This window comes from Colletotrichum spaethianum, assembly GCF_022836535.1.
Source record: "Colletotrichum spaethianum MAFF 239500 DNA, contig19, whole genome shotgun sequence".
NCBI lineage: Eukaryota > Fungi > Ascomycota > Sordariomycetes > Glomerellales > Glomerellaceae > Colletotrichum > Colletotrichum spaethianum.
This window is the reverse complement of record NW_026054789.1, coordinates 80,037-95,864: the sequence shown is the minus strand read 5'-3', so window position 1 is coordinate 95,864 and position 15,828 is coordinate 80,037. Positions and strand designations below refer to the sequence as shown.

The 15,828-nt window shown below is 50.9% G+C and overlaps 3 protein-coding genes across 3 annotated transcripts; 2 read left to right on the top strand and 1 right to left on the bottom strand.

Annotated features, from left to right (window-relative positions):
* Window positions 1-1,818: 1,818 nt before the first annotated feature.
* Window positions 1,819-3,394, top strand: ColSpa_07438 (putative endo-beta-1,4-glucanase D; the record flags this gene model as incomplete). The annotated part of the gene is made up of 2 exons (XM_049273650.1): window positions 1,819-1,996; window positions 2,079-3,394. 2 exons carry the CDS (start codon window positions 1,819-1,821, stop codon window positions 3,392-3,394), a joined length of 1,494 nt encoding a protein of 497 aa, XP_049129607.1.
* Window positions 3,395-4,088: 694 nt separating this feature from the next.
* ColSpa_07437 (uncharacterized protein) lies at window positions 4,089-4,805 on the top strand (the record flags this gene model as incomplete). The annotated part of the gene is made up of 1 exon (XM_049273649.1): window positions 4,089-4,805. The coding sequence occupies one exon, from the start codon at window positions 4,089-4,091 to the stop codon at window positions 4,803-4,805; it is 717 nt and encodes a 238-aa protein (XP_049129606.1).
* A 6,318-nt stretch (window positions 4,806-11,123) lies between these two features.
* ColSpa_07436 (ATPase family AAA domain-containing protein 3B) lies at window positions 11,124-12,372 on the bottom strand (the record flags this gene model as incomplete). The annotated part of the gene is made up of 3 exons (XM_049273648.1): window positions 11,124-11,724; window positions 11,780-12,207; window positions 12,265-12,372. The coding sequence occupies 3 exons, from the start codon at window positions 12,370-12,372 to the stop codon at window positions 11,124-11,126; spliced, it is 1,137 nt and encodes a 378-aa protein (XP_049129605.1).
* Window positions 12,373-15,828: the final 3,456 nt, after the last annotated feature.

The window sequence follows — 15,828 nt, the reverse complement described above, 5'->3', positions numbered from 1 at the left end:
GTTTGAAAGCTGGCTTAGCTGACGGCGCCTCTCGCCCCAACCACGCTGAGCCAGGGGGCGGGCTCTTCCCGCTGTCTCTCCTTGAATCAATCAAGTGATTGACTTGTCTCGTCCCGCGAACCTGGGCCATTTGGGCTTTTTGGGAACCAGCCGGACTGGCTCTAGTGCCTAGGGAGATCGGCAGATCTTAAACGGTGTCTGAGTCTTGATTTGACTTGTTTCCTTACTGCTCACCCACGCAAGCGCATGTGGGTTGTACCTACACTCACACAACATCACCGTCATCAGATGTCGGGCATAAAGCCTCTAGCGCGGCGTGGCCAAGAAGACTCCATCTGCAGCTACCGGGCTTCCTCCTTCCATGACGATGATCCGTCTTGGGGAGAATCTTTCCGGGAGCCAAGACTGTGCGCGTTGTCATAGGTACCTTGGTGGTGCTGGCGCGCCCCCGCAGGTACAGTCCAAGGGCCTCCCAGGGCCGGAGGGCACTTCCTTTTCTCGATCTGAATAATGATAGCAACACTGCGCGTCTAATTTGTTCACTCGGCTCTTTGTCGATCATTTGCTTCTCTGATTCGCTTTGCCTTGGATTGCTACACGGTAATTCCCCGATGGGACGGGCAACTACTTGACCACGTTCGGGGCGGGGCGGGGGGCCATGGGCGAGGGTGGCATGGGATGGGACGGTATCCGTAGCGCCGCCCACTTTCGTTTCATGTTGCCCTCTCCGTTTGCCCGCTAACGCACGCCACGGGACCCTGCAATATGAGCCTCTCTCAGCGTTTGCTAGAGTTCGCCGTCTTGGCGAGGCTAAGGCTTCCTTCCAGTTGGCCAGGCCTCCTCGGTGCTGCATCCCAGGTTCCCGACACCACGATCTGGCATCCTTGACTCGTCCTTGGTTAGAGTCGCCGACGGCGCGATCCCCTTGCTCTTGGAACGTCGCCCAGCGGCGGCAATTTTCCTTTTCGAAAGCTTGCCTTTTCGGCAGAGGACCGCGCTAGCGCTGCTCCATGTAACATCCCCTCCTGCACGGCGGGAACTTGGGGCGGAATCCAGTACACGAAAGAACGAGGGGGGCAGAGACTTGGATTGCTGCAAGGTACCAAGAGGCCCCGAGATGAGATGGAGAAGTGCCCGTCCATGGGCCTTGCAGGAGCGGAGCTGCACGTCTAAAGGGGGGCGTGCAAGGCGGTTGTGCCTCTCGCGCAAGGTCAGTAGAGTGAGAGTGCCACCATCCGCTGCGCAAACCCCAGCTAGCCCTCTTTTTTTCTTCCAACAGGATGACGGAGCCTCGGAGAGGGTCAAGGGCCACGGCCCAGGGGGGGAGGAAACGGCCTCCCTTCTTGGGTCTGGTCTCTGCCTGTCATGGAGGGCTGGGGTTGTGGACCGTTGGTTGGTTGATATAAACCCTTCGCAGGTCCTCGATAACAGGCCTGTTTTGTTTCTCGACCCCATCGCGTTCTGTACACAGCTGGCCGCTGATTCACACTCCCTTCTTGTTCGCTTTCTTCTTTGAACGAACGTTCCATTCCTTATACCAACCCGAGCCTCGACAGTCTTGACTTGTTGTTGCTCCCTTCAGTCTCTACTCTACAACATATCCACTGTTGAACAGTCCACTCCTTGATACAGGCAAAGCCCAAAGCTTTCACCTCAAAACCAACTACATTTCAGTCCTTTTAGAACAGTCGATATCGGCCCTCTAGGAACTCAACTCGATTTCATCCATCTCGACCTCAGCAGGCCTGCCCTCAGTTACACGCAGAACCCCATCGTCCACAAAAACTCACCAAAATACCCAACTTTGCAACCATCAACATGAAGTTCTTCACTGCTGTCCTGGCCCTGGCCTCCGCCGCCAATGCCCACACTATGCTCTCCGAGCTCTACATCAACGGCGAGTCTCAGGGCGATGCCACCTGCATCCGTACTCCCAAGGACGGTGCCACCTCGACCTCGCCCGTGGCCGGGCTTACCAGCCAGGACATGGCTTGCGGTAAGGCAAACACCCTTCTAGCGTCATGACGCTCAGACTTGATTCACATATACTCATCCGATTCACAGGCAAGGATGGCCAGATCGCCGCCGCGTACACTTGTGCCGCCCCGGCAGCGCCAAGCTGACCTTTGAGTTCCGCCAGTGGCCCGACAAGCGCGCTGAGGGCTCCATTGACCCCTCTCACAAGGGTCCTTGCTCCGTCTACATCAAGAAGGTCGACGACATGAACTCTACCGCCGCCGGCCCCGGCTGGTTCAAGATCTGGGACGAGGGCTACGATGAGTCCACCCAGCAGTGGTGCGTTGACAAGCTCATCGCCAACAAGGGCCTCCTCACCGTCGAGCTCCCCTCTGGTCTCCCCGCCGGTTACTACCTCGTCCGCCCCGAGGTCCTCGCTCTCCACCAGGCCGTCAGCCTGCACGACCCCCAGTACTACGTCGGCTGCGCCCAGGTCTACATCCAGGACGGTCCCTCCGGTGCCCTCGATATCCCCTCCGAGTACGCCGTCAGCATCCCCGGCTACGTCGACGGCTCCGAGCCCGGCAACAACTTCAACCTCTACGACAACCCGCAGTTCCCCTACCCCGTCCCCGGCCCCAAGCCCTACAGCCCCACCGGCACCTCCTCGGGCGTCAAGGCCGCCTCCTTCGAGGGCGGTGTCCCCAGTGACTGCCTGATCAAGAACGCCAACTGGTGCGGTAAGGCTGTCGAGAGCTACAGCACCGAGACGGGCTGCTGGGCCGGCGTCGACGCCTGCTACGCCCAGGGTACCGAGTGCTTCGACTCCGCGCCCCCCACCGGCGCCAGCAACTGCTACGTCTGGAACGACAGCATGTGCAAGGGTCTCGAGGCTCAGTGCCGGGCCAAGAACTTCAACGGTCCTCCCCAGATCGAGCTGGAGGCCAAGACCAGCGCCGCCCCGGGCCCCATCCCCGGCGCCGTGAACCTGAACCTCCTCGGTGGCTCTTCCAACTCCAACGCCGACTCCGCTTCTTCTGCCGCCGCTGCCAGCCCTTCCAAGACCGCCGTGGCTTCTTCCGCCGCCGCCTCTTCCGCTGCTGCCACCCCCGTGCCCGAGTACGTCGCTGAGGACCCCGTCTCCACCGTCGCTCCCGTCGCATCCGTTGCCCCCGTCTCCTCCGCCGCTCCCGCCCCGGCTTCTTCCACCGTCGCCGCCCCTGCTCCCTCCGCCACCAACGGCCTCAAGGTCTCCACCGACGGCACCTGCGGTGGTGAGACCGGCTTCACCTGCGAGGGCAGCAAGTTCGGCGCCTGCTGCTCCTCCAGCGGCAAGTGCGGTAGCAAGATCCTCCAGTGCAGACCCTCTTGCGGCTGCCAGGGCAAGTTTGGTCTCTGCCTCGAGCCCAGCAGCCTCCGCAAGAGCAAGCACAACTAAAGACGCGCGCCATGCTGCTCTTTCATCACATCACGACAAAAAAAAAAGAACGTGATCATGACGATTATGAAAAGAAACAACCACAACAAAGGGTTACCTTCACTTCGCTTCGAGCTTTTGCATTAGCTGCATCAACTTTTTCTCTTTTTTTGGTCCAACGGGGGGGAAAGGAACAACGGGTTTGGTGAACATAACACGGTCGGGGTTTTCAAGGGGAGGTTGAGTGAAGAAAAAAACGTCGGAACAGGACGTCATGGTCGTTTTTTTGGGTGTTTTTTTTCTGGTGTTGTTTTACTCCTGTGACATTCTTGTATATAGTCTGTACAAATCGATCAAACAATTGATCATTTTGAATCATGTGTCATCCTTGCTTGTAGTGTTTCTGACTGCAGTCGATGTTGAACTGTCTGGCAAGCAGACTTCTTGTGGCAATAATTCGGCTTGGGTGGAGGGTTTATGGCCTGCATTGAGACAACGTCCTATCCTCTGGGCCGATACGTGGGCGGCCATATCTCTATAGTCTATTCAGTGACGCTTTCTGGCACATGCGACCCCACTGGAGGATTCGGGATCCCGTCCGCTCTCTCACGAATAAGCCAGTGAGGCTCTTCTAGAAGAGCAGGATTCTCTGTTGACTAGCCCGTCTATGCTTTAGATATGGCGTTGACGTCGTGTCTCGCGATATATCGACGTCATGAAAGAGATCGTCTACAGCGACGGCCCCCGGCGGTTCTTGACCCTGCTGGCTTGGCTCTTTGATCGCCAGGCCGAGCTGAACCGTCTAAGGCAGCTCGGCGACACTTCCGGACGCGACCACATCCAGTGGTCGCACCACCCCGAGACCGGCAACCCCGTGATGACCTTCCGCGGCCTGCGCCCACAGGCCTCCGACATGCGCGCCTTTGCCGCGGCCCAAGTCGATGCCACCGAAAAGGCGCTTCTCACTCTGTTGATGCTGCCTGCCCACGTCGCCGGCCTCGACGACGCCGCCGCCGCCAAGCTCCTCCCCGCCTTGCCGCTGCTGACCGAGGTGGCCGACAACGTTGGCGAGCTGCAGATCGGGTACAGCTTCGTCGATCATGAGGCCAACCGCGCCTGGTCCCGCCCCGCGCGTCACTACCTCGCGGACCGGTCGAGCGATGTCGCGACGCCGTTGAGCAATTTCTCCACCGACCAGAGCCCCAACCTTTCCGCGATCCTCCAGTACCAGCAGGCGACCAACGCTTTCCTCCGCGCCCTGACGCTGGGGTGGCCGTTTGCGCTTCCCATGGCCGTAAAAGGCCGGGCCGCTTGGCTGTTCAACGGGGCTGGAGGTGGAGGGAGGAGGGGCCGCGTAGCGTTGCGGTGGCTGACCTTCTTCCCGGCGCGTAACGACATGGGCTTCCTCTCGGATGTCGACGGTTGGCTGTGACCAGAGGCTTTGTCTGTACTAACGCCAGCATTGCTCTTTTGCCGGGTCCAAAGGAATGATGGCGGTGTAGGCATGTAGATGGCCCAGGTAGCGAGCCGCAAAGGAACATAGGATCCGAACTGCGGCGCAGACAAGCAAACAACCGTCTTTGACTGTTGCCTTTTATGCTTTAGGGTTCTTGACCAGCCCCTGGTCATCCCAGTCGGGTAATGAAAGCAGTTTTAGATTGTGACATTTGAAGCAGACAGTAATCAGAACAGTAGCAGAGGGCAGTACAGGGGTAAAGAGGCATGGATTGACTCCGCAATGTATGGCTCGACTAGCAAGCCCTACCCCTCTGCACATGGGTGTATGTCTTCATGTTCTATTTACTCAAAAGTTGGCGGATGGTCTTCCCAAGGCTTGGAATTCTTAAGGACTGTTGCCGCTTTTAACCAAAACAAGCCAGAAATTCACCGAGTGGACAAAGCCTAGACAGAAGCGGTGGACGATGTTATGCAGCTATTCGCTGGCTATACAGAAGTATGCCACGCCTATAATTCTGAATGGTACAGAGTATTTCAGAGATCGACGTATACTGGATATTCATAGTGTTGGACCGGGTCATTCATTGAGTGACCAATGCGCTGTAGAGCAGAACGATAACCCTTGAATGCACCAATGTGTCGTGACTGAATCAATCGCGGACCTTGTAAATCGGGTTGTGCCAGGACCTCCGGAAAATATCCCTTGCCGCAAGGGGTGAGTCTCTTCAGCAGTTCAACGGCATCTATGCTATCTTCTGGTAAGATCTCGTAGTACTCACTGCGTTTGCCTGATAGCCTCGTGATCGTTGAGAAGAGCACTGCTTTCGCCGAACAATGAGGAAGGCGGTCAAGTAAACGTTTCGACTGCGGCTTCAATACAGACAATTTAGAAGCTTCATGCAAAATCTGCTGCAAGATGAATGATTGGTTTACTTCAAAGTAGATTGACCTCGTGGAGGTGGCGTATAGTGGCGAAACATAGTAAAGCTGTTGGGTCTCAAAGTCGGCAGTAAACTGGACAATGATTTCCTGTGGATCATTATCTAGGAGCGCGCCTGCTGAGACAAAATGGTCCATGGTTTTCAGAGCCTCGGACCAGTATTTCGGGTTCAGAAGCGACCGTTCCCAGCAGGTGAATTGGAAGCTATCAGAGAGCAAAGCCTGCCACGCCTGCCTGATGTCATCCGAGAGGTGGTGAGTGTTTGTATCGTCGCATGGAGCTGCTGATCTGGCCTTGTCCACAAAGTGTTTCTCCAGGAGACTTTGTATGAGGCGGTGGCGATCGAGGTCGGCCTCGACTACGTCTTCAGGACAGGATTTGCGCAAGCTGGGTATATTTGAAAAGGATTCGCATAGCCTCCTAACAATGAAGCCTTCCATCTGAATGTTGATGTTGGTCCTTTCGTACAAAGTCTCATGGATCCATGAGGTGAAGCCTGAAAAAGCAGCAAGACATAGCAATTGCTGTTCCTTGCCGAAACTCCATGGCTGCTTCTTGGTCTTTATGTCTTCTGCATCCAAATTGCTGGCGCATCGTCGCGTCAAAGATAGAAGCCTGTGAATCAACTGCCAGGAGATATCTCTCTTTGCGGAGACATAAGGATTCAAGCTGCTGTTGTGGAATATTGGCGTGCGCCAATGCAATGGGAGGCACCGCAGAATTAGCGCAGTTTTCGACATCCTGGAGAATATCTGTTCCCTTCTTGGCACATGGCTGGCGAAGAGCTGCCTCCCTTCTTCGCTGTTTGTAATGAAATCAATGGCTGTCTTGTGGGTGAATTCCACGTGCTTGTGACTCCAAGACTCAAGTCGAACCACTGCAGTGACCTGCGGAACAGGGTCGCTTTCGACCTCGTCCGATTCCAAGAGCCCAGCACACTTTGCAGGCAGTGTTTGATACATGTACTTGCACCTCTCCAATACCCTCTCGAAATCAGGTGGTTTAGCAGTGCAGGCAAAAGCTTCCAGTAATGAATCGTCCGCAGAGATTGTAAACCCTAGCAGGCTGTTTACTGGAGTGTTGTTCCAGATCCCTTTCTTCGACTCTATTACTAGATAAAAATAGAGCACTGCTGTTTCGATATAGAAGTCGCCGTCATCATTCAGCTTCGACCACATCTCTTTGTACAGACTTGTGAGATTTTGGGGTAGAGACTGAATGCGTATTTTCAACATCGCTAAATCGTCGTAGTTGCTGAGACCTCGCTTTACACTTTGTAGGACAAGGACAACCCATAGAAAGACGCCATCAGATTTCTCCAGGATCAGGTCAGAGATTCTGTTGACAGCTTGATCGGAGTCGAGTCCTGATGCTTGGAGGAAATCCAATGTGTACGTCTCGATATCTGGATAGTTGAAATCCTGCATCTTCAGCCTCGGATACTTGTCAAACTCCCGTTTCAGGAATGGCTCTGGGCGACTAGATACGCAAACTTTGGCATGACTAGTGGCGACAATCTCTTTGATTAGACGGAGAAGCCGATCAACCCCTTCCTCATGATCTGTGGCAACTTCGTCCAATCCATCCAGAAGGAGTAAATAAGTAGAGGATGATGTCTGAAGAGCCCTAAAGAGCGTCTTCTTTAGCTCCTTGATGGTCCAATCGGTATCTGAGTCCTTTCTGGAAACCTGACTGTCTACCTTCAGGATGTTTGTTGCAATCTGATTGTCTTCGGCCAGTATCTGATGAAGCAAAGAGCAGAGTAAGCCCTTGATGTTTCGCTGCATGAAGGTTCCGGATTTCCATAGGTAGTGAGATATGAGTCGAGTGTTTGGTTGGCAATAAGTGAGGGTCGATCTGGACGACTCAACGAACCTCATGAGAGTGCTCTTTCCGGACCCAGGCTTCCCACTAATCCAATAGAGGCTCTCGGGACCAACCCGTAGCCATTCAATAAAACTAGTCCATTCCAAGCCTGAGTTCTGACGCCTTAATGAACTGCTGAATATCCAGCGGAATGTCATTGGGTGTACATCGGTGATTCTGTTCTTCCGCTCGTTCATTCCGGGGTACTTTAGGCTTTTTAAAAGTGTCCGATAAGCCCGTTCTTCCCTAGTTGAACCATCTAGGGATTCAACCACCTGGTTAAGTGTGTTTTGTATACTTGTGTCGGACGCGGAGAGGTTCTTGTCGTTGGAGAGTTTATGTGACTGAAGCGTCAAGGTGATGTGTGACTTTATTGCTTCTTGTGTTTTGGTTGACTCCGCTGTAATATGATCTTGGACATCTTTGGATTGGCTCTCGATCAGTTTGATGAGGGTGCCCTCGGAACTCGAATATCGGGCAACAAAGTTGTTGAGTTCTTGGCTCATCGTCGTAAAGTCCTTCTTGTGTTGCTCACAGGAAGCCTCAACTCTGGAAAACAACCTCTCTAAAATAGACGTATCCATAAGCTTCTGTGCATCTGCTAAATTGGTTTTAAGTCGTTCCAGTCGTCGTTTCCTCCAGATAACCTTCGAAGTAACACCCAAGGCCTTTAGTTTCCCTGGCTGGCTAGACGACAGGTAAGTCATCTCTTCCTCAAGGTCCTTCGCATGCTTGACACAATTCAAAGCAAGCTCCAACAAGCGTTTATCCATCGTTGACATCTCATTCGCACTGGAGGCAGCCGCTAAATGTTGCGGTTTGAGTGTCTTTTCTAGGCTGTTGGAAACCTTAAAAAGGTTCTTTGCATGATCAGCGAGACTCGGCTCCGGTGAGCCACTCTCATGAATGCGTCGACACATGGAGACAGCCTCGTGGCCAAAGCTGATAAGCTGCATGATGTTGCAAGCAAGACCTAGGCCCGCAATGCCCTCGAAACCGGACATGGCGGGCTATGTACGAAGCCACGAGGCGTCGGATATCTGACTGCCTGGTTTCCTATGAGTGGAAGACGTTGTGAATTTGGCAGTGTGAATGGGTGAGAGTATGGTCGACATTCAGCTTCAACGGGCAAGGAAGGCACCCGCAAGGCGAAAATGGAGGGGTTGGAGGAGGAGAATACCATCCAGCAGGAAAACAGGGCAAGACGGGGAATTGGGGCCCGTCGAACATAGTCATTTGCAAGCTAGCCTACTCATTGCAGTGACTTACCCCCTCTCGTAGAACTCATTGCATCTGCAAGTGAGGGCCAATAAGACCTCCAACCCGCGCCCCCTGCATGCAGGTCGGTCGCTTGTCTATAGCTTACACACCACAAATTTAGTTCGCCTTACCAGGGGCAGGCAAATGACAGGCGAACGAACAGGCGCACCGATGTCGAAGTGCTAATAATCGTGGGGCAAGGTTATGTGTGTGTAACTGTCACTATCTTAACACCATATATTGCGGTGGCATACACCTTTTCCTACTACATCCCCCAGACATTAATCACTTGGTTGCAAGTCAGCAAAGATTACTGTAGCGCGACAGCCAAAATTTCCACGCAATAACAACTGCCTACAGCACCAACACTTCAAACTGCACTCCTACTGTGCACAAAGGTGTTGAAATCCCATGTCTGTGGGTTAGCCAAGGCTTACAGTGCTCTACGATGCTCTTGTTGCCTCAGTTCTCAGCAAAGGAGCCTTCGAGGCAATGTGTAGAATAAGCAGCTGTTTAGGGGGATATAAGGCCTTGTTTAATATTGCATAACGTCGCATTGGAACAGAAAGTAGTAGACACCTGTTATATAACCAACGGGTTGACTGTATGTGGCTTCGTGATCTGGAACTGGTATGTTGACAGACGTGCCTGTGACTAGGGTTCAAGTCTCACTCCACAGCCACGTGCGTGCTTGCAGCGCAATGATTATAACATCCCGACACCATCAGCCTAAGTTTTTTGATCGGTATTAATATTTATGCATCAGGGCAACATCCCATCCTCTGAGTTTATACGTAAGCGGCCATGTGTCTACAGTGTTTCCAGTGACACTTCCCTAGCACATACGATCTACAGCACCATACAAAACACCAAACTGCTCGAAAAGAAATGGAGGACGACATGATACATAATGCAATCCGCTTCTTTGCTGAAAATTGCATAGGACTTCGAGTACATTACGCAGAAAGTAGCAAGCCGCCCATGTAGTAGGTCTGATGGACGTGCCTGCCATCATTGAAACAAAAATGGGTTCAAGGTGGCGGGATTTGGGTTCGTGGTTCTGAGAACCGTAACAGATCCCCAAACCCGTGGCTGAACACGTTCTGCAGCGTCAAATCGAAATCGACAAACAAACCAGTAACGATTTCTCTAAGTTTTCTGGTGACCAATTTTTTGAAACATGCCATGCCATCTGTGTATTCTATGACAAAAGCCGCTGATTCTGTTAAGATGTAATTGGGTTTTATATGTCATTCGAGAGCAACTGATCGGAATAAGGTGGATCCTACTGATTGTTTTCATGACTCCTGCGGAAAGCAATTCCCACTTCTGGTGTGTCATAGTTCATTGCTGAAACTGCAGCAGCGCAACCTTTTTGAAAAAACAGTGCTCTGGTAAGCTCGATTGCGACCCAAAGTCTGTGAAGTTGTAAATCAACCCTCCTGTCACACTATCCTAGCAGTAAAGGATGTTCGATGGCTTAACGTCCCTGTGTACCCTATGGGCTTAATTGTGGAAGTGTTTTACCGCGCTTGCTAGACCCACGATCTGAGACCATAAGGACGACCTGCAAGCAAACAGATCTTTGACCTGGTTGAAATTCCTAAAAAAAGCCTTCCAAGGTTGCCAACGGCGAGCTAAAAAGCCAAAATGAAGTGCTGTTCCCCTTCATCTTCAATGCTGAAGACGGCTAGTGTTTCGACAATGTTTGGCTAAAAAAGACCTTGGGCCTTGTTAAATGCGTCTAGGTAACTTCCAGATCAAGAGCTTCAGGATTCTCTGACGGCATTATTGTGATCAACCCCTACCCTGCGATGGTTTTAAACGATCTCGCAGGGAAGCAAATCCGAGAAAAGTGGTGGGCAGCAGTTAACAGAAACATCATAATATTGAAGGACTGAAGCTGGCACTCAACTGCTCGTTCGTCTCCTCATTCGGTCTGTAGATGATGTCCAATGAACCTTGGCACCCTCTTAAGGAGTGAGGTTTGCCATGTCGCTTCCGCTAAGTTCTGCCTCACATTTTAGACTATGGTTAATTGAACATCCACCCGGCACTCGCAACAGTCTCACTTGACAAGTCAAGCCCAAAAGCTTGACAGATATGCAATATACCTTTTTCCAAGTAGTTATCAGGCATGTACTTTAGGGGAAACAGCATTATTCCTTTCCAAAGAAAACATTTAGACTCAATATTGATGACTCCTATCTAAAGAAGCGGAAATCATTACGAGATGTAAGTTTCTGGCTCGTCGACAATTGATCCGGTTCTGACTAATGCCCTGCTGCCTTGTGAAAGTGTAACCTTTCTGTTTTCACTGTGCAAGACCTTCTGAAAGTCAAGCTTGATCTTCAACACCTGCTCGATATGTCCCATCTCAAGTTTGTGGCCTTCGAATCTCGCGATTGTTCTTGCCGTGTTAATGGCGTTGGATATCTCCCGCCCATTGAGTTTGTGCTCCAGGACGTTGGTGATGGCATCATTCAACTCGCCAAAATTAGTCTCCTCTTCTGGAAGCTTCTGAATGCATCGTATCCAGAGCTTTTCGCGGGTTTTGATGTCAGGCGGGGAGTAGCCTAAAGCTAGATGAATCCGCGAGTTCATTGCCATGTCAAACGAGGCCAATCGGTTGGTAGTAAGAAATACAAGGCCAGAAAAGTACTCCAGGTGTTTGAGAAAAACTGCTACAAGAGCATTGCGTTCTACGTTTCCCGCCTTTTCTTCGCGAGCCTCAAGAAAGATGTCAGCCTCATCAAGAAGAAGCACAGCATGCCACTGAGTAGCATAGCGCATTACCCGCCGAACCTCCGCCTCGAACGCATATGGACTGAAACCCGTTAGTCAATACTGTGAATGAGTCCCGATGTAGACCGAGGTCTTACTTATTTTCACTATTCAGGTCTCCCATTGTAGCTGAAATTAATGCTGTTCGTCTACCCTCTGCCGCTACTTCGGCAGTCAGAGTCTTTCCAGAGCCCGGCGAGCCGTGAAGGAGAATCACAAGTCCTTTGCCTTCTTGATCGGGTTGATTGCGCGAGTTTTCTGGAAAGTGATGAGAGCTGACAAGCGCTCTTATTACCAGCTTCTGGTCTTCTGGCAAGATCAAAGAATTCCAAACGGTATCATTCCATTTGACTTCCTCGATAAGATCGACAAAGAAGCGGCACCAGCCCTTTCTACTCAAGGAAAATCCGACTAGATATGGCGGGCATGTTGATGGGTTCAGGTTCGGAACGTTGTTGACCATAGCCACGCTTCGGTAATGATCCTGTTGGAAGGTCTTTCTGTCAACGATGATCCGCCCGGATTCCTATGTTATTGGTTATCATCCAGTCGCAGTTAGTGCTGGTACCTGCACAGCACTTACCGTGTATGGCAACCAAACATCGTTCATTAAAGCCATGTCAGGATCATAAAATCTGGAAGGTGGGTATTTCAGATATTGTGCAAGAACCTCGTAAGCTTCCACGGACATTCTGACGTAGGAGAGAAACTTTCGCCCTCGTTGTTCGATTGTTGCCTCTAGCTCCTTGTTATTTTTGACGAAGCTCCATGGGTGAATTGGCAAGTCGGTGACAAAGGCGGGGCTATCACCTCCAAAGGCCTCCGTCTGATAAATCCTCATCGATTTGGTAGCCTTGCCAGCGGTTGTACCATCGTAGTCTGTGTATGTACAAGTGACTGTCAAGTATGGGCCACGACTATTGCTCTGCTCATATGCAGTCTTCTGGCATTCCAACAGCCAAGGGTGCCCCATAATATCCGTATGGAGTGTTGTGCCTGGCCGGAAGATCACCCAGGCCGTTGAAAACGTGACCTGTTCATTTTGCAGCATGGAAAGCAAGGCGCCGCGTTGACTCCCAAGCTCGCAGTGCATGAACTCAAGGAGTAAGCCGATGTGCAATCCTTTATCTTTGTCTTCCGCCGTTTTCTGATATTCTTCTAGTTCTTCCCAGTAGTGAATGAGCATTTGAAAAGGGTTGGTCAAAGACAAAGGTGACTTAAAGTCCGAAGCTACCATAGGGTAAGATTTGATGACATGGCGAAAGACTTCAAGAATATGCGGTGAGTTAACTTTCAAAGTCACTGACGTAGGCTCATGAGAGTTTTCGGCAGTAAAGTCTCGAGTAATAATGAGAGCATATAGTGCGTCTTCTTCTTTGACGGTGTGACTTTGTGACGTTTACCGAAATGGTCGGTGATCGGATTGACAATCTTCTTTCCATCCTTCTTAAGCAAGGTATGATATGTTCGAAACTCGCATTGTGAGCCCTCTGTAGGCGCCATGGTTGTCAAGATGTCCCCTGACTGTGTGCTGGCTGGCTTGAATAGAAGGGCAAAGGATAGAGGTCTGTGTCAAAGGGGTTGAGGGGTTAATGTGCTTGCCTGATAACCTCTGTTTGAAGCTCTTGGCAAAGCCTGATTCTGATATCGGCGCATCAAGATGGGAACTGGTGTGAACACCTGCACCTCCATATCATCATCAAGAACCAGTAATAATGCTACCGAAATCATCTTATCTCAGGTGTAGGCCTGAACGATTTGTTCAGCTCTTCATTGTGTAGGGTACGTAATTTTCATTATTGGCTGACAACTATCGATGCTCGTCAAGGCTTGTTCTCCCAATGCATAATCAGCATCACACAAGTCTTACATGCATAATATCTTCGGTCAGTAATCAAAAGAAGGCAACCAATACGAGCCTCCCATTTCCCAGCCTGATATCAAACCTTCTATGAAGTCTATCAATGTAGGTGATTGCCCTGTTCCCAAATACATGGAGGCTCTCTCCAAACCTTTCCCTAACATCTTTCCCCAGGAGTAAAGCCTTTGCCCTAATTACTACTGTTTCAATCCCCAAAGAGCGGTCACTTCAAACCTCATCTCCAATGCTGCCAGCTCAAGCAGCAGCATCCTCCTCCTTTTTGGGGGAAGGTCAAGACGAACATTTAGACGGTTCTCTCTTCAAGGCCATTGAAGAATTCTTGGACAGCATTCGAGAGAAACAAAAGACAGACCCGAGGAATCCATTCTTGCTGGAGCTCAACGAGATGCAGCGAAAGCGAAAAGCTTCCGGCTCAACGTTTGACAGCGAGAGTTATGCCACGCAAGCTTTCACTAAGCTGGAAGATTGTATGAGTCGGCTTCAGAAACAAAGGAGAAACCGAACCACCAGTCGTCTTCTTGCAAAGCTAGGGCCTTTCCTCCAGGGGCTTAAAAACTTAGCAAGGGTTGGCGAGGCACTTGGCCAAGCTGTTCCACTTGGAGCAGGGGCGGCATTTGCTGGTGCTCGTATTGTGCTCACGCTTGCAGTCGAATATAACGAATATTTCGAAAAGGTCGTAGAGTTTATGGAGCGTATTGGACACTATCTGCAATGCTATGCAAACTTCGAGGCTGCGCTAAGGACTGAACCCCAATTCCAGGCTCGACTGGTTAACACTTACCGAGAAATCCTTGAATTCTGGTACAAGGCCTCGCAAACCTTATCAAAGCCTCGGAAAGCTTTGCCGAGTTTTACAAAAAGGCTCTTAGAAGAGATCAAAGATTCAGCCGAGGCCCTCAAGGCAGACAGTGACACAGTCTCTCAACTGGCCATCGCAATGACCATGCGGCGGTCAGAAGATGAACGAAAACAAAATGAGCGACAATTGATCCGTGACTGGATAGCAGGAAAACCAGAGGAACGAGTCATAGTTGAGGACAATTTGGACGACAAGATCAAACACAGGCAAGAGAACACGTGCCAATGGATTTTGGAAGACCCCAGTTTTCTTTCCTGGCGCAGTTCCAAGGGCAAAGCCTCTCTATGGTACCATGCACCGCCTGGTTCCGGCAAGAGTGTGATGTCATCAGCTGTTATCGAACATCTTCAAGAGCAAGGGGAGAATGTTGTTTACTACTTCTTCTCTTACAGCGACGGAATACGGAAACATGCAATCCACGGATTCAGGTCCTTGATCTTGCAAATACTAGACCTGCCCACGGCAGAGATTTCGAAAGAGTTTCTACGGAAAAGCCAGGAAGGTTTGAAAACACGCAGCCTGAGGGAAAATAGCTTAAACTCTGGACGTTTAGCTCTGGAGCTCCTTCAATACCTCATAAAGCGGAACGACGTTTATGTCGTTCTTGATGGGCTTGATGAGTGTATAAACATAGCCCGACCAGGAACAGATGAAACGGCAGATGATACGCCGGACCTGCTACCTGACCTCGAGAAGATGATGAAAGAAAGGACTTGGGTACGCGACAAGTGGTTCTTCACTAGCCGTTACCATAGAAAGATACATGATGTCATGAGAACGACAGGGGCAGCTATAATTGAAGCCGACTCCAATATCATCATGCGAGACGTTCAAACATATCTTGCGGCGCAATTCCCAGATCAAAGCATTCTCGGAAACTATATTAAGGGAGAGGGCAACTTTCTTTACGCCAGAATTTTACGTCTGAAGCTCCGGGGTCTGAGCCGTGCTCAAGAAATCGAAGAGGCATTGCAAGGCTTCCCTAGGGATCTGAACGGTTATTACACCCGATCTTTGGAAGTTTTGGTTCAAATCGCCGAAAAGAGACGGGAACGTGTCCAGTAAGTTATTTTTATCAATCATTTCTATTCGAACTACAACAAGCACTTGAACGAAACAAACTGATCCGATAGTGTAGCCGTTTGTTTACGCTTCTTGCTGGGGCATTCCAGCCTCTTACACTCCATGAAGCACTTGAGGCGATCTCCATCATTCCCGGAGTGGATGATTGGGAAGATGCCAATATCAACTGGGAATATGACCTCCGAGATATCTGCAGTCCTCTTGTCGAGCTTGAAACTCGAGAAGGTGTCCCAAGCGGCAACAGCACGGTCAGATTCTTCCACAAATCCATCGAAGACTATCTACTTCAAGATCCTGCCAGGGATCCCAAGATTCCACGGGAA